Source organism: Ruditapes philippinarum, unplaced genomic scaffold, assembly GCF_026571515.1.
Source record: "Ruditapes philippinarum isolate M1 unplaced genomic scaffold, ASM2657151v2 ctg173_1_1_1_1, whole genome shotgun sequence".
Taxonomy (NCBI): domain Eukaryota; kingdom Metazoa; phylum Mollusca; class Bivalvia; order Venerida; family Veneridae; genus Ruditapes; species Ruditapes philippinarum.
This window is the reverse complement of record NW_026861243.1, coordinates 103769-129564: the sequence shown is the minus strand read 5'-3', so window position 1 is coordinate 129564 and position 25796 is coordinate 103769. Positions and strand designations below refer to the sequence as shown.

The following is a 25796-nucleotide window of genomic DNA, read 5'->3' as shown; positions in this document are numbered from 1 at the left end:
ACACACACTAACAGACGGCTTATTAAATATGATTATATAACCAGTGGCTATTTTAAGCCTGGTGCATCATGTTGCACGTGTTTTCTGATTAATTAAAGTTACATTATATCCCATTGCTGCAAAGATCCGTTCATTTTTTAATAATTACTAAAAATGTATATTTGAACTTCGACGAGATGCTATAGAATCTTTCATAGGAAGAAACCCAAGACATTCCCTATCTTGTTCAAAAATGCTGAAGGGAAGATGTTTAGAAGAAATGTTGCACATGAAATTTAAAGGCTATTGTTTAAATTGCATGATCAATTTCTAATATTTTAACAAACTGTGAACAATATAAATCATAACTTAAAAACTTAAGTGGTAAAAACGTTATATTCTTTATTAAATTTGAAATTTGTGTTTATCTGCAAATTTATCCGTAGCAAAAATAAGGTCGAGAACCCCACATTGTAATCAGTGTGAATTGTGTTTTAAATATCTTTCATCGAACCGGCTTTAACATTTCCTTTGTAGTTGAATCTTTTCGATTAAATATTCTATTTTATTTAATTTTACCCATGAAATATGGTGCTATATCAGTCAAATATATTTTATATTTTTTTAAAAATAAATATGAAATATAAATATGAAAGTGGGCGGAGTTAAAACTTATATTTATTTTAAGGGACTTCTTTCGCCATTTTGTTTGAAAAATCTGACAAATACAAAACAACTTTTGTTGATTTTTGCTTTGAAAACTATCTAGAATGATAGAAAATGGTCTAACTAAGAAAATAAATCCGAACACCAATATCTTTAATTCAGTCATTAACGCTGTACAGACGTTTATACAGTTGTTTACGTGACGTCACAATGTAGCGCCAAATATCGCGTGCAAAACAAGACACAGTCATATATTACTGCGCGCTGTACAAATGCAGTTGAGTAGCAAGCAATAGGGTTTGTAACCATTTTTCTTAGATAATGAAATTAAATAAATAGGTTATTTTTTCGTTTTTCGTGAAATATGGTACATGTATATATTTTCACTCAACATGATAAAATACCACATATTTTCACTCGCCCACATATTTTCACTCGCCGTCCCGGCTCGTGAAAATATGTGGCATTTTATCATGTTTCGTGAAAATATATTCCATATTTCACTCAAACGAAAAAATATCCTCTTAATATTCCGTTTCAATTTCCGGAACAGACGCCTGTCAAACAAATATATGATGTATTAAACAAACCTAACCATGGTTTAAGAACATGACTTGTATATTTTAATGACACAATATTTACGTTTTCAATTATTGTTTTATTCATTTATTTAATTACTTCACAGACAGTAATTGTTATAGATTTAGACACTGAATATTTTTTATGAAAGTGTAAAGTATTTAGTATCAAATACATAACATAAATATGCATGAATAGTATATGCAATGAATATTTACATATATGCAAACATCTGAATTAAAAAAAACTAACAAAAAACCAAACATGTTTTTCGATAAAATATGACTTAATTCACTGTTGTCAAAACACTCCAATGCTTTATTAAAAAAACTAAAGCTTCTGAGAAAAGTCCCCTTGATGTTCTGTCATGTAAATCTAGTATCAAGTTTTACGAATTCAAGAAAGTTTTAATTGGATCTTCTTACTCGAACCGTGTGTTAAAGCCTTTAGAATGCTACCCGATTGCTTACTAGATTCACTTACTATAACTTGAAATTAAATATTCACAAAAGGTCACGAAAATATCAGAGAGAAGTTATCTCAAAACTTTTTGATTTCAACCTTTAAGAAATGAATATCATAAAATTGGAATTGGTTAAAGAAAAAAAGCTGCAATATGTATGTTATTTACAATGTTAAATATTTTGTCATAACCTAGAAATAATGTAAGTTCCTTGTCACTATTCTTTATCCATGCGTTCTGTAATTCTCATAACTGATATTACGTACTAAAACTTTTTATTTCAGATCATATATTTCAATAAGTTTAGTAGTTTCGTTGCAATCGAATTCCTTTTTGCACGCTTCTTCACATTCAACTTTACGCTCAAAAACATTTGCAATAAATATCTGTAAAATTTCATGATATCTTATATCTGGTATAAATGTTTTATTTGTAATACATTTTAAAAGCAGATTATTCGCTGAGCTGTGTATTATAAAAAGCATTGCTAATTCTACAGATGATAAAAAACAATCTTTATGTTCCTAGGATCATAATGAAATACATTGCTAGATTTGTCAGATTCCGAAAGAGCAAATACCTTGAGAGTAATTGAAGAATCATATAACAAAACAAATTAAATGTTTCATTATGTAATCTGTTATCCTCTTTGATGACATACATTTAGAAGAAAAACTATCAATCAAAATTGTTATCTGAGCATTACGTTCATGCCGGTTGAAACACAGTGTTTGTTTTTTAAACGACACTGTCCTTAGAAAAAAATATTATTGCTAGTGCATTAGTTAAAATTAGACAGACAACGATAACATCATTTATGATCTTATCATTCATTTGCAGAAAAAAAAACAACATTTCAGACGGTAACTTAGTATTAATTACATACAAAAATAATTTCAAATAGAAGTTCTGTTGCACAGTATCATTATAATACTAACGGTTTAATTATAAACAAATTGAAGAAGAACACTTGTTTTTAAAAAATAATAATAAACAATATCTAATAAGTCAACATTTAGTAGGAATCGATTTTGAAGTTAAAGAAATACAATGTGACTGGATGTTTAAAATGATATTATTCCCATTCAAATGTACACAGTAAGTGAACAGGTGAAAGTCAAAATCAGTTTACACTTTTCCGTAATTCCCTTCAATTTCATAAATTACTTTATAAATTACATGTTCGATAAATTTGCCAAAGGAAATTTTTGTTAATATTCATCGGAATTTTTTATCATTATGTTCAATTTATAAAAGACAGTCTTTTAATATTTGAAGCCGATTTGTATTTAAACATTTCCAAATATTAACTGCCGGGTCAATCACAAATGTAAAAGTCGGTCTTTATAAATAATAAGTCACTTCAGCTCAATTTTACTATGAAAATATGATCAGAATGTCACTTTAAGTGCAATTTCTACTATAATGAGTCATTTAAAATTCTGTTTATTGATCTTTATAAAGAAATATTATATAAGAAAGAAACCAGGAACAGATATTGCAATATAGTGATAAATTACCGGAAATAAATTGTTGGGGAATTTAATTGACGTAAAGTCTCACAATTCTTGGAAATGCTATAACAATCTGTGATATAATTAGAAAGTTACTGATAGCAAGACTTTGTAAAGTAATATGACATGCAAATGCTTCATTTCACAAAATCACTTAATATAAACGTATAACTTTTTCCCATGTTATATCTTGGAAAATCATATAACTTTCAATGGACCGATTTGACAACTTATCATGTGTTAGTTGACGATAACTTATATTTGTATAAAGACATAATCTTCTGATGTGTAACTCTTTATATATTTTCCTATCTTTAATATCGTAAATGCTAAATCATATTATTGCCCTTAATATTTCACATCGTAAAATAATATTGAATCATTTGCATTATAATTGCAAAAAAAATGTTCAGATGTGTCTTTAACACCAGAGACAAAATTGTTGGAGAAATTATGTTTTCTTCACAGAAGCGTGCATTACAAGTTAAACTGTTTATAAATTGTTTTCCTTAGAAGTATATATACCAGATTAATGATTATTAACCTTTTTCGTAACAATACCATCACGATAACGATTATAAATTATTTGCAGTCGTAAAATATCTTTGTAGTGGAAACATGTTCATTATAGCATTTTATTGTTTTTCTATTTCAAATTACAAAGTAAGAAATAACTTTCCTTTTTGGTATATAGTACAATTTCAAATTTGTTTTCTTCATAATTTATTTTAGTTTTTGTAGAACTTAAAGCTTATATACTTACTTTCAAATCTGTTCCTGGAACAAACCATAACTTCGCAATAAATGTACAATATCTCTTTCAAGGACATAACGGGTTGCCCCTGAAGGGGTTTTGTACTCATCAGGCCAATCCTCCGATTTCTAAACCGACGTGTTGACGTGGCCATTTGAAGCATGAAGATAAGCTGAAAAGAACTAAGAATATTGATTAAACAGGAATGTAGCACTTTCTTATAACTTTGATTTTTTAAGATCTTAAATTCTACTTGATTTCTAAAATTATCGGTAGTTTACTTTATAAAGATCAGATAAATTGTGTAAATTAGTTCTCTGCGTTTTTTTTTCAGAGATAATAAGAACATAATTTTACTTTTTTTTAAAAAAATTGTGTAAACTTATTGTCATTATTGTAATTTTGAATTGATTATGTCATCTATGACTGAGTTTTCTGTTTTATTATCATTTTTATCTGTCCACTAAATAAAGATGAAATATTAGTGATTATTTCAAGCATTTCTTTACCCGTTATAGGTTATATGTATTTTTGGGAATGATAAGTGATTTATGTTTATGTTTTACCTTAAAACTCTCTATCTGTACATATGAACATTATTATACTGTCAAGAATACTTTCTAAATTGTCACTTCAAATAGCAATTATCTAGAGGCTGTTGTACTTTTATGGTTAATAACTTTTCAAGCAGTATATCTCCAGCAGGAAAATTATTTAAATCGGAAGTCATTTATCTCGTAAAAACATCTTTATTATTAAAGTTCGTTTATAAACGTTCATTGCTTTCTATTTTTATAGTACAACAGGTGATTAACCTTTAAATATATAGAACTTTAGCCTTCATAATACGAGATAAACTTAAAGCAACCAAGTAAACAAACACTCAATAACATGAGCATTAATTGTATTCTTATGACGGTCATCAACACTTATATAAGGATTATGATTATAAACGGACCTTAAACGCGGTTCCAAAAAAAAGGATAATGATTATTTATAGTAATGCTGTAATGTGTCGGTAATGATTATTTATAGTAATGCTGTAATGTGTCGGTAGTGATCGGCTGGTATCAGATATTCATTAATCATTTTGATACTTAATATACAAAATTTATGTAAAGATGAGAAGAGAAATGATAAGCCACAGTTACCGTCCATGGGCGGGTTCGAGAGAGACGGATATTCCAATCTAAAACTCAACATGTCAGAAATCTGTTCTTGCATATTCTACCATAGTTTAAACTCTTTTTCTTGCATATCAGACTGGCGTTTCCGTGAGTTTTACCCATGCCGGAAATTTCATCTGGCATGGGGGGGGGGTTCCAGATGAGTCGCGTGCTTTACAATGGCACGGTTAGGATGATGTCATTTTACCATTATGAATGAAGTTGTTATTCATACGCTGATGTACGAAAGTAGTTACGGTTGTAATGATATAAATTTTCATTGAAAATAAAGATAAAGAATTTAAAATATAATCGAATATGGTAGAATATGCAAGAAAAACATCTGACATATCTTTGCGGTTCGGATCGGAATATCCGTCCCTCGGTCACCCGCCCATGGGCGGTAACTCGGCAAGCCTCGTTGCTGCCCAATGGGCGGGTCACCTCGAGACGGATATTCCGATCCGAACCGCAAAATATGACAGATATTATTAATATCGTATGTTACTTTTGTAACGGTAAATATATACACAATTAAATTTAGGACGTGTTTTTAATGCGTAGCCTGATAGTCGATATTTGGAGGGAGTTTGTTCTTAAATTTTGAAAAAGAAAACATGAATAAGCTTTCATAATTGGTCTTTCGTAAATAATTTGACGAATATGACTCAAAATGAAAATAATTACAGAAACACTTTGGTCAGAGCAATAAAACTAGTAATACACATTTTTTTCAAAACAAATCTGAATATTATCTACGCACGTTTTAACGCGTTTAAGAGAAACAGTATCAGTTGCTGTTTACTTGCCACATTCTGAAATTGTCTGTATTGAAAACTTAAAACGACACGAAACTTTGTCACACAACACGGAATACCAGTAATACATTGTATATTAATGACTTTCTACTCAATACTTTAGACATCTTGATAGTTTTAAATAGTTTTTTGTAGTAAAACAAGGAAACGGTAATTTAATGATTTGGCTCATTCATGATTTGACATTTATTTTATTTTCCTTCACAATCTTAAGAGAAGAAACGCTTTTATTGCTTCTAAAATGAACCAAACTTTTCCAATATAATTGATGTTTTGTATTCATTTGAACCATCATTTATATATCAACTTTATTGATTGTAATTGTTTGCCTTCAACCATTATCTAACTCTGTACAGCATACACGAAAGGTCTTTATGTCCTCATCATAATAACCCAATATAACAAAACAATTTTAACCACATTTTCCAGAGAAATCTCGAGGGTAGCGTAAGTAGGACAAATATTTGTCTAACAGCAAGATCAGAATAACTATTTTTCAGAATAGGTCATGTCGTATTTCTAAAACAAATAGTACGATGGTTAAAGATAACAGGTTATAACGCTCAGCCGTTTGGTCTCATGAAAAACAAAAAACAAAATTGAAAAGATTACAACATATTCTTCTTATTTTGTTATTGAAATCAATTCCCACAAGATTTATTAAAAAGAAACAGTATTCTTTTTCTAGAAACATATCTATGTTTATGTACAATAGCATTCAGTTTTACTTACTGTTTTGTTTGTTAATTTTTATTACATACTGTCTTTATTTCGGAGGGGTGGGGAAATTTATAATATTTAAATTTTCCTTGTTAACATAAGTTCATGCATTACGAAAATATTATTTATGATTGCTTAGTTTACTGTGGACTTGAAAAGTAAACATATCTTAAATGTATTCACGGAATATTTATGCATATGACGTAAATATGCTCCATTGGTATGAAAACAGGTTTGTACTGAAAACGAAATCCAAATATAAGCAAATTTAGACACAATTATTCTAGTTAGAAAGTATGCATACATTTCTCTGAAATTGCATGTGCATAATTGAGGTGGTGAAGATATGTGAACATGCCTCAATCTTTTTAAATGATAATTATGTGGAGTTTTTATTATAATAATCAGCTTTTAAATCATTGTCTATTAGCTAATTTATACCGTCTACGAGGAAAATATACAGTTTAGCAGTATGCTTCGTCAAAAGTAATCCTTACACACACCAACAGACGGCTTATTAATTATAATTATATAACCAGTGGCTATTTTAAGCCTGATGCATCATGTTGCACGTGTTTTCTGATTAACTTAAAGCCCCATTTACACTGTCCCGATTTGGCGTCCCGGTTTGCCACGGTCTAGTCCACCGGGGTCAACCGTGCTTAACCGGCGTAGGACCCTGGCGATTTCGTGAAGTACCAGGACAAACCTTGGTAAACCGGGACAAACCGGAAGATCGCCACGGTTGTATTAAAACGTTTAATACAACCGGGGCTCACCGGCTTAGCACCGGGAATCGCCGGGAACTACTGCATCTATACCGCATCGATAGTAAACCGGGATGCGTGTTAATCAGTGTCAAAACACGGCAGAGCCCCGGTGATGACACGATGTCGCCTCGGTAAAACAGGCAGATCTACGGTAGAGCCAAGGTATATTGCGGTTATGGGCGACAACACGGTAATGTCCCGGATATTGCCGACAAGACCCGGTTATACAACGGTGATAGACGGTGGCGACACGACCTCATGCCGATAACAAGCAATTTCAAAAACAGGTAATAAATTTACTTGAGGTTCAACTTTTGATCATTTTGTTAAGTGAAGACGAAGAAGGGCCATTCTCTTCTATTTCTTCTGAGGCGAGCTTTCCTTACTGTCCTTCCCTGAGTCGTTTCCAAAAGTACCTCAACCTCTGTAGGTGTTGTAAGCAACATTCCCCAACTTTTTTCCCCTTTTCTTCTGGTGGCATCTCTGCTGTCTTTTTACCAAATAACTGATGTCAAGCAGTTTTATTCTCATACACTTGAACCGGGAAGCATCGGTGCACTACTGGGGCGTCACCGGGACAGTACCGGCAGCACCCGTAGCTTAACTGTGGCGAAATCAGCGATGGTCGGGATGGACCGTGATGAAACCGTGTCTAGTCGGGTCTCCGCTGGGAATACACCGGGTTAGCATCGGCACTTACCGTATATATCCGGTGCTATATCAGGTACTGAACCGGGAATACACATGGGCTGTATCGGGGATGTGTAAACGCAATTTGATTTTTCAGAAAAATCACAACGGAACATCCCGAGACACCGTAGCGATACCGTGGCCGTTACCGGGAAAGTGTAAATGGGGCTTAAGTTACATTATATTGATCAATTCGTTTTTTAATAATTACTGAAAATGTGTTTGAACACCGAGATGTAGTAGTATCTTTTCTAGGTTGTAACCCAAGAAATTCCCCTTTTCGGTTCAAAATGGTTGTTGGGAAAATGTTTAGAACAAATATTGCACATGAAATTTAAAGGCCATTGTTTGAATTACATAATGATCAAAATGCTCTGATCAATTTCTCATAGTTTAAGATAATGTGAACAATACAAGAGCTGTCAGTAGACAGCGTGCTCGACTATTCTCAGTATTTGACACTATAAAAAATATTTATCCTGAAAGATAATTGTTAGAGTAGTTAATAACAGGAACTTGTAAATAGTAAAATGTGTAAGTGAATGATCAAAAGACATTATAATAAAATAATTAAAACTTAAGTGTTAAATCATTAGAAAAAACATGTACAAGCATACATAAAAGAGTAATATAACAGGGCTTTGTAGGAAAAAACACCTGTAATGAAAATGTAAATAAAAATAATTAGTATTCATGGATAAATGGGGTTATGTTTAGAAGTTAATGGGTGTAAACTATCCAACACCTGGGAAATGCAAAAAGAGTTTGAAACTGGATTTTTTAATAATCAATCCAAACATGCTAACAGTGAGTTACATATTTGAAGTAAGTCTACATCTGTTGATGTGCATCTAGAAAAAAACGAAAAGTATTGTTTAATACTAGAAGTAAACAAATAAGTGACAAATTCAATCCATCACCTGTAAAACAATTGACTTACATCAATCAGTCAAAGAGCATCTGAAATTTATTAAATTTCACATTATTCATATGGTCATATAATAATTCTATGATATTGTAAGAAAGATCAGATATTTTACACATGGTTTACATTTAACAAAACATATATGTTTCAAAGTAAATAACTGATCATGCAGAAAGAATAAATCAGACGGGCAACTGAATGTAACAATGAAGATGTCAAATGGTTTTCTATATCAGTGTTTATGCCAAAAAAGAATCCAAGTATAATAACCATAAGAGGGTCATCACAAAATGATGATGGTAATTCACTCATTTATGTTACTGCAAAAATTGTCTACAAAGTGTGTATGTGTATCAATTTCATATGCAGTTTAATGGAAATAAAGGCACTGAAAATAAAAAATGATGCAGGGATTTCAATAAAGTGTTATATTGTTATACAGGACATGGCTCAGTTTTTTATAGTGACATGGCTATTGTTAGGCAGAATTGGTGTTGTTGTTGTCATCACATTTTTTGTTATCAGTCGAAGAACAAGGTTGCGTTGGGTTTCCATTATCTTCTTCCTTGAAATCTGAATCTGAATCTGCAAATATATCCTGGGAGTAGAGCTGTCATTGATTCAGCCAAAGGCATATCGTCGATATATCGATATCGGATCACAAATATCGACGATTCACCGATATATCAATATATCATTTATCTGTAATTCATTTTCATACATATCTGTTTGTTTTCAGTAAAAAAACACCTTATGTACATGAACTTATATTGTGTTTTGTTTATAAATGTCCTCTGCATGTTTTTCTCTGATCACATTTTGCATATAAGTGCTATGAAATATGTAAATTATCAAATAAATACAAAACTGTGTATAGAATTTAAATGTGGTTATTTATTTACTGGCCGCTATTCACATACACCATTACACCAAGCAAACCTCTTCAGTGACTAAAGTCACAATATGCAATCACTAGTTCACTTGACAAAACTGAGTTCAAACTTAACTGAATATTAACAAGAATGACTAGTTTACTTGACTAGAGTAGAAAAAAAAACACATAAATTTTACAGAAATAACATCAAACTGGTACATGAGTTTTGTAAGTAGGTACTGTAGGTAGTCATAAAGTCTTGATACTAGAACACAGTGGATACAAAAATACAGTAATTACAGTTGTTCAAATAAACCAAACCATGGCATTCATTGGTAAATAAGTCAAAACCTGAAATTAATCTTTCATGAGTATAACTTTTTAGAGCACATGAAGCATGTTAACAACAACACTTTAACTGGTTGCAGACAACTCAAAACAATAAACAACTATTTTAAGCCTTCTTAATTCTGTGATAATTATGATATAGGAACACCATCATATCTGTATTGTCTGCTGTTAAAGATGATCTCTTCTTGGTAAGTATATTCCCGGTTGTGGAGAACACCCTTTCAGATGGTACACTTGTAGCTGGTATATGTAAGTATTGTAGCGCAATCTGTGCAAGAACAGGATACTTCTCCCTATGTCCGCACCACCATTCAATAGGATCTTGCTTGAATGAAACCGCTTCATCCTCCATATAGCCATTGAACTCTTTCATAACGATATCTGCCTGTGTAACTTCTGGTTTCTCTTCTTTGACAAATAACACATCAAAAAAATCAGCATCAGTTGCATCACTCTTTGTTGATTCTGCTATTTCACTGTCTTCCTGTTTGGGTCTCTTTTTCTCTGGGCTGTTTTCATTTATGTCACAGATGTCGTCTTTTACCTGACTTGGCAGTTCTTGCTCAGTTTTTATTTGAACAGAACTTAATGTTGATTCACGCACCTCTTTTATCATAGCCTCCTTCAACAGTTGATATACTTCTTGTCTCTTTTCTGGCTCAAACCACTTAAGTTTTTTGAATCTAGGGTCAAGGGTAGTAGCTGTTGCAAGCAATAACTGCTCATCATCTTTCAAATACCTTTTAGTTAAGTCATTACGTATGGCAGTTTTGGCTTTTACAATTAATGAGCTGTCAGTGGGCTTAGGAACAAAGTCATGATTGACGAAACGTTGTAGTGTTGGCAGAATCAAACTTACTGTACTGGATTTTTCTGCTGAAACCTTCTTGGTTGCCTCTTCAACGGGTTCAAGTAAATCCTTGAGATCCTCCATATTCTTTCTATCAGAATCAGATGGAAGTAAATGTCCATGTTTTTTATCTTTGTATAACACAGCCCATATTGCTGGCAGAATTTCAAGAAGACGTTTGACCATAAACAGAGCTGAATTCCATCTCGTCTCAACGTCCTGGAGTACTTGCAGTTGTTTAAGATCAAGATTTGCTTCTGCAACATGTAACGCGGTTGTTTTCAAAGAACTTTGTTTGAATACGGAAACCAACTTTCTACATTTACCAATTAGTGCATTTACTTCTGTTACAGATAAACATCGATTCACAGCAAGGTTCAAAATATGTCCAAAGCAGCCAATGTGGGGCAAATTGGCAACCTCACAAGCTTTCACTATATTAGCTGCATTATCTGTTACAGATACAGGATCCTTTAATCCCCATTTTTCAATAGTATGCAACATTTCAGAAGCCAAATTCTCAGCTGTGTGACTCACAGGACAAAATTTAGTATCTAGGACTCTGGACTGGAGTTGATATGTTTCAGGTGAAATAAAATGACAAGTTGTGGTAATGAAACTTTCTGTTGAAATAGATGTCCACCCATCTGTGGTAAAGGCATGGCGAAGCCCGTTTGAAAGTTCAAGTTTAACTGTCTCAAATGTTCTGTGGTACATTGGTACAATGTACTTTTCCAGAATATGGTTTCTGGACACTGTAGAATAACGTGGCTCCAAAACCTTAAGTAAATTTTTGAAACCTTCCCCCTCTACTGTACTAAGAGGTTTCATATCTAATATTAGAAACTCTGCTATAGCTTGTGATACTGTAACGGCTCTAGTGGAAGCTATGGGAAAAGCTCTTTGTTTTTCAAATAAATATGAAACTGTTCGTTGTGATGTTTCACCAAGGTCTGGCTGTGGACTTATGGTCATTGATGGAAGTGGGGGATCACTCTTGGACACACTCTGTGAAGGCTGCACAGCAATTTGATTCTGAAAATATAAATGCAAATAACTATAGGCCTATGTATAGGTAAATAGGAATTGTAATAGTAATACTAGTTTATATTTTATAATTTTTATTACTGTTTTGGTAATTTAACTGTCCATACAGAACAAGGATTTTGTCAAACCATTGTTACATTTTTACTTGATAAACTTAGAAGTAAGAATAATTATTCATTTTTATTATTAAATTTTTACATAGGGCTAGATCTATATTTATTTATATATTTATTTATTTATTTTATTTTGCAAATGTTAGGAATTATACATGTAAGATTAAAGATTGTAAATTATTTTATTGTTAAGTACTACTGATTTTTCGGTGTTAATATAAACTTACATTTGGTGCTGGCACCGGCGTAGTTGATAGATGTTTCACCTTATCCCAATGTTTACGGTCAAGATGGGCTCTCAGATTTGTTGTATTGCCGCTAAATGGCATTGTCAAACGGCAAATCTTACATGCGACTAGTTTTGGGTTGACCACCCCCTTGTCTTCAACGAATCCAAAATGTTCCCATACGGGACTTTGCTTGGCATTTTTTGCTTTCTTTTTGTCTACAATTTTTATGTTGTCGGCCATTTTTACCGGTTGCTAAGAAATGGGTACAGACTAAAATGTAGACATTAATGAATGATGACCTTCAGATCAAAGGACAGTTGATTTAGTACTATCGGGTTTTTATTTTAAAATATTATATAAAAAATTTGTTTGTCTTGTTTATATAAATTATAATGATTTCATTTTTAACACAAACAAATGTGTTGGATTCCGAAGTTCGAGTACAGCCACCATATAGTAGTTGTCCATTAATTTGGGCATTAAATTAGCGACGGCATAGTTTTAGACATGTCCTTTTGACAGGGCACCTGTTTCCGTTTATGTTTCGAGTAAATTTTCGTCATTCCTAGACCTTCTAATACTTAATGAAAGTATCGATTTTTTAAATTTTAAATCGATAATCGATCGACAAAAAAATATCAATGATACATCGATATCGCTTCTATCGATGACAGCTCTACCTGGGAGGCTTCAATTTCTTCCTTAAACGCTTCTTTCAGCTTCTCCATCAGGTTGTGATTTATTTTTCTAAGGCGGTTATTATCATTTAACACTTTATCTTTTTCAATTTGCAATTTAGTATTCTCCAATTCAAGTTTTGCTGTTTTCCTCTCAGGAAGGCCTAACCTATTGCACAAATTGTCATGTTTTGTTTTCATTTTTCCCATTTCTTTTCTTAAACTTTGGAGTTCTTGCCTTGTTTGTCCATTTTGTGTTTCAATTGTGTTTGCCGTGCTTTTAGCCACCCTAGCAACCCTTTCGATGTCTGGAATTACTTCCTTCTCAATGTGTTCCTTGGTTGCATTATTTTTTATTTTGTAGTTTATTCCTAATAGTTTAAGTTCAAGGCCACGAATGGTTTCAATGTGTTTATTGTCCATCTTCTATGATCTGAAAATAGAAAATGAACATTTATAATGATAAAAAACAACACTTCATAAAAGTTACATCACATAACCCTTGTGTCGTGTGAAATCATTGTATTTCGTCGGTACTATTTGATTAGTTTGTTTCAATCAAAGTTTTGAAACAGATTAGAAATGAATTCATGGATCTTATCTTATGATTATATGAAGTTTTTAATTGTTTTTTGAGATTTAAAATGTTTGAACTTTGACAACCACTGATTTTCACACAATATTATGATTTACAGTATGTATTTGGAGGAAGAGTGTTGACAATCGTTGTTCAGTTTATGGCAAATGTTGGTATGCTTATTGGTTATCATGAAACATAGTGCTACTGATTTGGGAAATATTTTGCCAAATGAGATGGCCATAGGGGGGGGCATTGTTGAAAGAATTGTAAAATAAAGTATTAAGAATTAATCATGTACGGTGTGGATACCATTTAAAACATTGTACTATATTAGATGAAAAAAAGACGTACTAATAATGAGTAAAAATTTACCTAGTAACTAACGATGCAGATCATTTTACAAACATATTTCTTCAACTTTTTATCAACAGTTGCTGGTAGTGTCTATAGTTGTATTGAATCATATTGCTGTTCCTTCATTACTTGTTGGTACAAATCGGTCTCATCTTTGAATTCATATGCAAAGTTTTCTCGACCGCAAATTACCTTCATGCAGCCGTTTATTTACCGTCTGCATGGAAACAACAACCCCTGCAGCATTAGCAAGATCATTTCGGAGAGAATTGCTGTTAAAAACCTTGCACAACGAAAATCTTATCTTTAACTTGTGTTGTGACCCTTTGCTGACCTCCAGCATGACTCCTGAAGGGTGTACCATGTAGCCGGTATCTCTCCCAGTCTCTGGTGATGACGGTGTGGTGTACACCAAGCTTTGCACCAACCTCCCGGAAGGTGGCCCACTGCTGCACTATCCCAACAGCCCTCCATAACTCTGCTTCTCTTAAATGCTGCCTAATGTTAGCTTTCGTCATATCAAAAAATGTAAGCCACTGAATGAAAATAAGCCGATAATGTCACTGTATAACAATAGATGTGATTGTACACTCCTCTAAAAATATGAAAATATTGGGATGCAAGCGTTCCATGCTATCTAGACGAGCTTAAACAGATAAGTCAACACAGATTCGTGTCATGGGACTATATGAAATAATTGCTGAATCAGAATTTTAAAAAATTTGAAAGAAATTTGTTATATACTTGTGATAATATAAAAATTAACTTAAGGTGCTTAGCTTAGAAGTTGGGTAGAGTATATTATATATATGTATATACCTATACCATATATATGTATATACCTAGTCTGGAGGATATGTGGTATGAGTTCAGTCAACCAAATTCCTCATAGTAATTCATGGTGGATGTGGCATTTACTTTTGGTTATGCTTTCTAAATCTTACAATTGACTGTTAGTCACTTCCTTGGCTGTCAATGTTGTTGTAAATACCACAGTCAAAATGTTTCAATAGCTCATGTTTTGCTTCATTTTGATATGAACATTCTCAAATATAGAATAAACATTTTTTTACACATATTGCAATATGGACAACTTTGAATTGGAGTAATAAAAATCTTTATCAACAGTCACAATATTCAGGCAAACTACATATCAAATTACAATTATAATTGTTCAAAATGTTCAAATATAACAATGGAAATTCATTAATAGTTCTTTCTCAGCTGTAGCAGAAGTGGTTTATGATCTGAGAAATAGGACTCCAAAACATAAGCAGATGATAAATCTTGTAAGGGATCAGTTACATATATATGGTCAATCAATGTTTGGTTGTCTGTGGTCGCAGTAGTAACCAGCTGTTTGCAGCAGAGAGTTTGACCAATATAGTTGTCCGGAGAATTCTTAAGCAAGTCTTCAATGAAGTCTCCAACCATGATTTGTTTGTTTGATTTCCTGCTCTATGTAGGCTTTAACTGCCTCTTTTTTAACTTTAGGTGAAATATAGATAGCATGTACTGATATATTTTCACATAATGATGGTAAAATATTTCCTAGACGAATGCTGACCATTTCAATAACTCCAGGTGATGTATGGAAACTGTTGTATGTGAAATTAAAATCAGGAATTGTATCTTTGGAGTACACAACAATTCCATATGTTGCTCTAGCACCAGCAGGAAAGTCAAATCTGTGTAAATGGTAACCAGGAATCAACAACTGCTCATTTTTGTCAGCTGCCTTCAGCTTTGTTTCCACAAACAGCATTAAGTTTGAAAGTTTATAAATGAAGCTATTTTGAATATCTTTGATATGCATGTGTAAGGACCTAACATTCTGGAACAGAATGTTTACTGAATTTGATAACTGAAGGTTACTGGTAAATATTGGAGATTCTATATCCTGTCTTAGTCTTTCCATTTCATGCTGTACTCTATCATCCACTCTAATTCTACTCTCATTTAGATTTCTGATGAATAATTGTTCTGGTGTAGTTACCCTACTTAAGGCTACATAATGAGAGTGTGGAAAGGTCTTTCCTATAAAACCCAACAACAGCAGTTTTCATTGTGTCTCCCTGACACCTATGTGTGGTTTTTGCTGCTGCACACCTGATAGGAAATTGATGTTTTAACACACATGCGGATTTGTAACGTCCCACTGGAAACTGCCGTTTCACTTTAAAAATTGCTGTCCACATCTTATCTATATTTTCTGTATACAGGTTTCTGTTTCGGTTTCGTGTGAGCTTTCCAACACCATCATCTTCAAATCTTGCCCAAACATAATGTAAATTTCCTTTTTTGTCTATGGGTCCAGTTCCTTTAAGTACAAATGCTGCCCCATTTGTCATACCATCTTCCACATCAATGTTGCAGGATAGTTCATTTCGCAAACCAATGGCTGTCTTAAGTTCTTTTAAAAGGCGCATAGTCTTTGAAGAGTCATTTGGTATGGAAATTAAAATTCTCGTTTTCACTGATAGTGTGACATTCTAAGACAAATCTTTGCTTTGGATTTTCAAATACCCGACATGTACTTTCACTGATCTACTTGTTTGTGGTGTCTACCTCTGCATTTCTCATATAATATGTGAAGGGTTAAATAATAGAGTACTTCGGAATGCATCTGATCTGTAATTAATTTCCTTGTAAGATGGAATTGTATAGTCTCAGTTGTGTGTTTACATTCTCTACCTATTTAAACAAGTTCTGGCAAATTCCCGAATCTCTTTGTCTCATTATTTACAAGTAAGTCTCATATATTTTGAATTTTCCCTCATAGATTGTAGAGCCAACAGTCCATACCTTTGTATAAATTTCAAATACCAATAAAATCAAAAATCAGGTTTATAGTTGAAAAGCATCCTAACAGCACGTATCTGGAAGATGACTCCAAACAATTTGTTTGAACCTTTTATCTGTTGTAACCTCTGGTGAATAAATGAAAACATCTTATTTCCTACCATGGAAATCTCGTCAATGATAAGTAAGTTGACATGTTTGAATTCACATCTAAGTGTATTCAGCTTTTCACTTACTAATGGTTTGTATTGGTATCCTTGATTTGCTGGAATCTTAAAAAGTGAATGTAATGTATTTCCTTTAATCAAGTGAGCTGCTTTACCGGTTGGAGCTGCCAACAATACCTTGGGTTCATCTGGATTTGTACCTGGAGTACTATTGAAGTATCTAGTCAAAGCTTGATATATTGCATGAACCAAGACTGATTTCCCAACTTTAGCTCCACCAGTAAGAAACTGGTATAGTGGTTCTGTAGATGTCTTGAAATGATGAAGAATGTGCAGGAAAAATCTTCTTGTTGCTCGTTTAATGATCTGATAAGATGTAGATATTCGTCAGTTTTCATATAATTGATCAAACTATCACATGTGTTAATTTCTACTTTTCCTGATTCCTCATCAGGTACATTCAAATCTGGAAGACAGAGTTCTGGATAGACATCTGCTCCAACACCAATATCTTCATCTTCTTTATCCTCGGATCGTGTGGGAGCGTAAGAATTCCACTGCTCCTCCAAAATTTCCTCCGTTGTATTTTTGGCATCTAAAAGAGAAGAGGATATTTATGGTTGTACTCATCCATATTTGATTTTATATCAAATTCTTTTGACAAAACTCTATACTGTTCTGTGAATGTTTCACTTTTGCCAATCAATTGTGACTCGTCTCTCCAAGGATGAAACAGCAAAATGATTTCACGAAAGTAGTTCTCTTTATCATCAATTTCTTGGAACCTGACATATCTGATGCATGCAGAAATTTTTCGTTTCTTGATAGTTGCTCCGAGGCATTTAAATGTAGTGCTTTCTTCATCTTCCGAATCAATGTCACTATCTTCAGAGTCTTCATTTTTGTGTCTTGATTTTTGTGTGTAGCATACTTTATACTTTGACACAAAGTCTGCCAGACAAATGTGTTCCATTGATTTCGGCCTTGCAGCATATCTTTGGTGAATAATAATAGCCTGAATTTCTTGAGAGTCATTTGATAGTTGTTGAATACAACTGAAGCTTTTCAAAAGTACACATCTCTCATCTTTTGGTGAAGTATTTATGAAGATAACTTGGCGTGAAGATTTCTTCAATGGCATTTTGAGGATGTAGTAAACAGCTTCTTGTGCCGAAAGTTCCACATGTGTTAAAATTTGATGCCCTATAGCTCTAACCTGCTTCCTCAAAGTTTCATTGCCTTCTCTGGCTTCTTTTGTTGCAGCATACAATAGGTTACTGATCCCTCTTTGGCTTTTGGCAATATATGTCACTATGTACATTGCACATGCATAAGGATCTATCACAAATTGAAGGTCCATGTTGGCTCTCCAACATTGAAGAAGAGTTTTGTTGTAGCTGTTAATTCTTGCTTCATCAACTTTCCTTTCCATGAAAATTTTATTTGTTGATATAGATGTCCGAATCGCCAAAATGTTATCTTCATATGACATATCAAGTTTAAGTAGAAAGGCCTCAAACTCCATAGATTCTCCTTTTTTGAGCGAGTTGATCATTTTTCCAATTTTTTTCCAATTTTCACAATGTTTTTGTTTAGTGCTACTGTCAATGTTCGTATCCAGGGGAGTAAGAATGAGTGTCTCGGGTAATGGTGGCAATGAAAATGTAAATCGACATATTTCCTGATTCTTTTTCCTACATGTTCTACTATGAGAATGTTCCTATAGTTTCACTAGTTGTCCTATTTCTGGATTTTTGGTTACAGTGATGTAGGAATCTACATAGCTGATGATTTCTGCCTCATTCTCATTGTTTTCCTTCAGCTTTGGAGAATCTTCTTCCCACATCAACATATGAATATGTGGGAAGCCACGCATCTGGAACTCTACTTTGTAGAAATAGTCTGTCACTTTCCCTACAGGTGATGCCGCTGACAACAAAACTTGACCAATAAACTTTTGAACTTGGTGCTGAAAATGTCTAGCACATGTTACTGGATCTTTACGAATGAGGTTACATTTCTGGAACCAGTCCATTTCTTCTACATCCTTGTCTGACAAAGTTTGGCCATCAACAGTTTTTGATAGAATTTTCAAAAGATGTGTCCACCTTGTTTCAGCAGAAGAAAATGAGGCAAACCATGTTGGTATACCCAAGCATCGTATCATGGCGAAAAGATCTTTCTTGGTTTATCCTCCAATAGGGTGGAGATCCTCTTAGGTCTTTAAATACTCTATAGCCTTCATCCAAATGACATATCTTTTGAATATTTTCGGCATCCTTTAAGTAACCAGCATTGATGCCTTTGGTATTAATGGCTTTACGCATCCATAAATTTGATTTTTCTGAAACATGTTGTGCCTGGAGTTTTTTTTACCTTGAAGAACAAATTTGGAATATGCGATGCAACTCACCTGTCTTTTGGGCGAAGTTCAGATTTGTAAACTTCCGAGACATACACTCGAACTAAACGTTCTTTTGGTGATGGTCTTTTATATCCACAGAAAATTGTTGGGAAGGATAATTCTTCCGAATATTTGTCCATAAATATGTTAATAGGAGTATTTCCTTCACAGGGAGCAAAAACAAGAACTTGACTTTCGTCGTGTGAAACCTCAATAGGATGCATCATGGTATCCAGATTACCAACTGCCTGTTCCTCTATACCTGTCTAATCCCATTTATCTTCTGGTATTTCGTCAGAGTTTGCTGGTGAATTTTTAATTTCAGATTTGTTGGATGAATTTGTTGCAAGAACTGAATGGTCCTGATTAGGATCCTGATCTAACGTCCAATTTTCATCCAATGTGACACCTTCTTCTTTAAATAGGGGGCTATTTTGCACAAGGTACTTCAATGCATCCATGACAAAGTTTGGACGTATCATTTCCTGTTGAACATGATGTTTATAAGAGAGCCTTCTCTTCAGTTGTAAAGGAATACATGCATCATTTGACAGAGTCCTTGGTAAATTTAAAACTGTTGAGGTCATATTTGCTGGCACATTAACCACATTACCATTTATGCTGACTTGTCCAACCCTGGGAAGTTCACGTAACTGCATAAATGGTATTCTTGGAGAGATAGAAGCTCCTCTAACTGGGTAAGGTTTAAGCATGGTGGCTTTTGAGGGAACTTCATCATATTATTCTTAGCAAGTGGTGGAAGCTTTTCTTTCTTTATATAATTAAGGCAAGTGTGACAAAGCCATTCTTTATTTTGTTCAGAGAGAACATTCGTAAAAACTTTCAATTTTAGATCTGAATTCGAGCAATGAGCAGTGTATGCTTCAGAGACACTTTCTCGATACCACAATTGGTCACAGCAGGTGCAAACATAGCATGGACCTTTTTCAACTAAATCATGGAAATTTTTTATCAATGCCCCTGCATCCACAATATTCTTTTTAGCTTGTTTCCTATCTTTCTCTCCTTGCCTTGCTTCAGTACAAGATCTTATCAAATGCTTGTGCTCCTTTTCTTTGTATCTGTTGTTAATTGTGTGTTTCTTTTGGTTTTCCTTGTCTCTTGCTTCTTGTGAGCTTCTTTTCTGATGTTTTTTTTCTTTTCTTTCTCTCTATTGGCAGAACTGTTTCTCTTTCTTCTGTTTTCCTCATCTCTTGCTTCTTGTGAGCTTCTTTTCAGTTTTTTTTTCTTTCTCTCTACTGTCAGATCTGTTTCTCTTTCTTCTGCTTTCCTCATCTCTTGCTTCTTGTGAGCTTCTTTTCAGTTGTTTCATTTTGTTTTCTTTCTCTCTATTGGCAGAACTGTTTCTCTTTCTTTTGTTTTCCTCATCTCTTGCTTCTTGTGAGCTTCTTTTCTGATGTTTTATTTCTTTTTCTGCTTCTCTATTGGCAGAACTGTTCCTCTTTCTTCTGTTTTCTTCATCTCTAGCTTCTTGTGAGCTTCTTTTCTGTTGTTTATTTTATTTTTTCTTTCTCTCTATTGGCAGAACTGTTTCTCTTTCTTCTGCTTTCCTCATCTCTTGCTTCTTGTGAGCTTCTTTTCAGTTGTTTAATTTTTTTTCTTTCTCTCTATTGTCAGATCTGTTTCTCTTTCTTTTGTTTTCCTCATCTCTTGCTTCTTGTGATTGTCTTTTCTAATGTTTCCTTTCCTTTTTTTTCTCTCTATTGGCAGAACTGTTTCTCTTTCTTCTGTTTTCCTCATCTCTTGCTTCTTGTGAGCTTCTTTTCTTTTGTTTTATTTCTTTTTCTGCCTCTATTGGTGGAATTGTTTCTTTTTCTTTTGTTTTCCTCTTTTCTATTATTACCTTGGTTTCTCCATTTTAGTACCTTTAAGCGGTTCTTTTCTTGTTTAGAAATATTTGTTTGTTTGTCACAGTTTTCAATATCAATATTTGTCTTCTGTTCAGTATAAATTAGAGTCTGGGTCCCACTTTGTAAATGTTGTTGTGCTTTATTCGATTGGTTTTGCAATTCTTTGTATATTGTTTCCTTTTGAAAATTTTCTGGTATAGAATTTTTTGCTACTTCCAAAACCACCTCATAATGGTTTCTATTATGATGATTCAAATAGATACACTGATTATGAACAACCATATTTCTGTCTAAGAATTGCCCTGAATGTCTCAACCACTGGTAGTTATTTCCAGAATTTGTGTAAATGAATATGTCTGTTTTCAGAAGGTGTGACATGACAAAAATTTCAGTCTGTGTAGCCCATGTGTTGTTTGTGGCCATCTTTGTTCTGGCAATATACTGATCAACATCTTCATTTCTGTTAAGAAGAGGTGTACAAAGCTGGCTAATCAATTGCATATGTTGTATTAACTTTGACCTGAAGAAATGAAAATGTTTTTCCCATCCGCTGACAATGTAAGAGATACAACGAAAAAAACAATTTCCATCTCCAATAATTGGCTGAATTCTGGATGGTGCATCCAACTCTTGACTGATAAAGTTTCTGTCAAATGAAATTTTTCCATTAAGGTTGTAGTGCAAAGCTGCATTTCTCTGCCAATCGGCTCTTATAGGAACAAATAATGGTTTTGTTTGAGTCCCTCCAATTATTACACATGATTGTGATGTGTGTGAAGATGCATGAGTTTGTTGATTTTCATTTTTTTCGTATGTTTTTTTGTCCAATGTATTCACTTTATCTGTGTTCTTTTTGTCATCTTTTTCACGTGATTTCTTCACTGTATTGTTGTTCATTTCTTTTGTGTCATATTTTTTAAGTTCACATGTATGAGAAGCAAGTCTCTGAAAGCTGCTTAATATTTTGCCACATGATTTGCAACAAAGACACTTGTGATTTTAAGTTGATTTATTGACATAAATTATTCTTTGGAATGCCTGCAGCTGGTCATTGTTTTCCCACAAATTGTTTTTAAACGCTGTACAGATGAAAGATTTGTTTACATACTTTACAAAAAACGACATTTGTTGTTTGTTGTGAGTTGCTCAACTTTAGATTTTACATATGTCATATCATAATGTTGCCATTATATAATAAGCCGTGTTACCCTAGAGAGGTGAATATCCTGTGTAAAATGAAAGGAATAGAGAAATATTTTAAATGTTTTTAACACAATTTTAGTAGAACAGCAATGCAAATAGTTTAAAAAAAAATGGTGATGTGTGTTTGACATTACAAAAATTTCACAAACAGTATTATTATGGTAACACATTAATTACATCAAGCATTGATGTCAATTTGGAAGGTATGCATCAATATTATAGAGAAAAAAACTCAATTGAAAAAAATAATTAATATAATTTTATGAATATGGATGAATATTACAATAAAACTGAAAATCACTTACTATATATGCTATTGAATATTGTGTAATGTTGGACGTTTGCAAAGGTGCCCTAGTAGTAAAATAATGTTAATTATAAGTACATAAACCAATATGTAGCATGCAATGTTGTGACATTTTAGTGATGCAAAAGTTGAAGGTGTTCATTGATATGTCAATGCTAATAGCTAGGCAACCAATCTGAAAATTACAAAACAGAAATTGATTGTTATTCGTGAATCTATATTACAATGGATATGTTACAAATATAAAAAATGATGTTTGTATTCAGCAGCTGAACCTTGATTGTCCTTTTCATGGAAAGTGAATGTTACATTAAATATTTCTGAAAGGTGAAGTGAAATTAGTATGTCATAAGACGTTGTATTCTAGATGATCTGAACATATTGAGTTAAGTTGATTCACATGCAAGAAACGATCCAGTACCATAAAACAGCTTCACTTACTTACGTACAGCGAAAGGTTGATTTCTGAAATTTGGTTTTATTTGATAAATTTAACAGAAATGGAAAATAAAAAATGAGAACTGAATGAAAATGAGGATAATTCTGTCAAAATGCTTGATAGAGTTACCTCTTACTGTCTACAGGTTGGGGTCATGATGGTGAACAAGTGTGCAAAGTTTCAAAGCCATATGTCAATGGACTTTGAAAATATTTAAACTATTACCAAAAATTTAACATAAATTCTAAGTCGAAAAAGGGGCATAATTCTGTCAAAATGCTTGATAGAGTTACCTCTTACTGTCTACAGGTTGGGGTCATGATGGTGAACAAGTGTGCAAAGTTTCAAAGCCATATGTCAATGGACTTTGAAAATATTTAAACTATTACCAAAACTTTAACGTAAATTCTAAGTCGAAAAAGGGGCATAATTCTGTTAAAATGCTTGAAAGTTACCCCTTACTGTCTACAGGTTGTGGTCATGATGGTGAACAAGTGTGCAAAGTTTCAAAGCCATATGTCAATGGACTTTGAAAATATTTAAACTATTACCAAAACTTTAACGTAAATTCTAAGTCGAAAAAGGGGCATAATTCTGTTAAAATGCTTGATAGAGTTACCTCTTACTGTCTACAGGTTGGGGTCATGATGGTGAACAAGTGTGCAAAGTTTCAAAGCCATATGTCAATGGACTTTGAAAATATTTAAACTATTACAAAAACTTTAACATAAGTGGTTACGCCGACGCCGACGCTCGGGTGACTACAATAGCTCTACTTATTCTTATCGAATAGTCGAGCTAATAAAACATGACTAAGACACAAAAGAGTAAATAACGTCACTCTTCGTAAAATTTGGTGAACGTGTTCGTTTGCATTTATCTGTAGCATGAGCAATCAGGTCGACATCTCGACATTTTCTGACATAATGTGAATTATCTTTTAATTTTCTATCATCGCACTGGCTATAACATTTCCTTTGTAATTGAATCTATTTGGATATATATTCTATTCTATTTCGTTTCAATTTCCGGAACAGACTTCTGTCAAACGGATATACATGCATGATATATTGAACAGAACTAGGGTTTTAGAACATGAATTTTAGGTTTTAATTACACAATATTTAGGTATTAAATTTGCAATATTTAATTATTTCACTGACTGCCATTGTTGAAGGTTCGAGCACTGAATATTCTTTTACAAACTATAAAGTATTTAGTATCAATAAAATATCAAAATATACACAAATTTTCACATATGCAAACATTTAAAGTTAGAATAAAAAAAAACTCAACAAAGAACCAGACATGATTGAATGAAGTACGGCGTAGTACACTGTAGACAAAACGCGCCAATGATTTATGTAAATAACATGAAATTATGAAGAAATTGGAGTTAGTTAATAATATATATTTCATTTACGATGTTAACCATTTTGTCATAGCCTAGAAATAATTACCATTCTTTATTCACGCGTTCTGTTATTAAGAAATTGTTACGGTATTACGTAATATAACCATTCCTTTCTGATCATATTTTTCAATAAGTTAAAAAGGAACAATTTCGTTCCGATTGAATATTAACTTAACGTTCCTTTTTGCACAAATATGCGTAAATTTTCATTATATCTTATATATGGTATAAATGTTTTATTTATGATATAATTTAAAAGCATTATTCACTGAGCTGTGTATTTAAAAAGCTTTTATCAATCTTTTGTATTCCTTGGATCATTATGAAATGAATTGCAAATACCTTGGTAGTAATTGAAGTATCAAGTAACAAGAAAAAATAAAAGTTCCATTATATTATCTGTTATTTGATGACATACATTAAGAATTCCATATAGTACTACGGTGTTTTAAAAACATAGTGTTTGTTGATTAAACTACACTGTGCTTAAAGTTATACTATGCTCAAACTTGATATTAGAAAACATTGATAACTGCAACACAGTATCTTTGTTAATACAAGCAAAACATGTTTTAACTTCACATATAGCGGATTTGTTATGTTTAAAATCCTAAACACAATGTGGCCACAACATGTATAGTTTTTTGTTTTTTTAAACTGGCAATTTTTTGGTTTGTTTTTGTTTGGAAAATACTACGTTTAGTTGACCTGTAATAGCGAACACACCTTTTCATACATATTATTTTCATTCTTTTATTGAATTAAGAATATTATTGATTCGAATATATTTCTGTAATTAAAATATTTTACTTAATGATGGGCATAGTATATCTTTAAAAGAAAATCTTATTGCTTAGCTCATTGGACAGACAACAATATCATCGATTATGACCATGCTAACATTTGCAGACGGTAAATTAGCATTAATTAAATACTAAAATAATTTCAATTACAAGTTCTGTTGCACTGTCCATATAAATTGTTATATTTATTACCCCTCTTCATCAATAATGAGTCTGACATACTGTTTAAACATAATTATAAAAGTATTACTAACAAATGAATTATA

The 25796-nt window shown here is 32.8% G+C and overlaps 3 protein-coding genes across 3 annotated transcripts; all 3 read right to left on the bottom strand.

The window, feature by feature from the left end:
* Nucleotides 1–9387: 9387 nt before the first annotated feature.
* LOC132715008 (uncharacterized) lies at nucleotides 9388–13609 on the bottom strand. The gene is made up of 2 exons (XM_060697979.1): nucleotides 13190–13609; nucleotides 9388–9642 (listed from the first exon to the last, which is right to left on the bottom strand). Exons 1-2 carry the CDS (start codon nucleotides 13607–13609, stop codon nucleotides 9523–9525), a joined length of 540 nt encoding a protein of 179 aa, XP_060553962.1. The 3' UTR covers nucleotides 9388–9522.
* LOC132715018 (E3 SUMO-protein ligase ZBED1-like) lies at nucleotides 9677–13183 on the bottom strand. The gene is made up of 2 exons (XM_060697989.1): nucleotides 12507–13183; nucleotides 9677–12154 (listed from the first exon to the last, which is right to left on the bottom strand). Exons 1-2 carry the CDS (start codon nucleotides 12747–12749, stop codon nucleotides 10373–10375), a joined length of 2025 nt encoding a protein of 674 aa, XP_060553972.1. The 5' UTR covers nucleotides 12750–13183; the 3' UTR covers nucleotides 9677–10372.
* Nucleotides 13610–20847: 7238 nt separating the features above from the next.
* On the bottom strand, nucleotides 20848–22343 carry LOC132715016 (uncharacterized). Its single transcript, XM_060697988.1, has one exon. The coding sequence runs from the start codon at nucleotides 22259–22261 to the stop codon at nucleotides 21251–21253; it is 1011 nt and encodes a 336-aa protein (XP_060553971.1). The 5' UTR covers nucleotides 22262–22343; the 3' UTR covers nucleotides 20848–21250.
* Between the last annotated feature and the right edge of the window lie 3453 nt (nucleotides 22344–25796).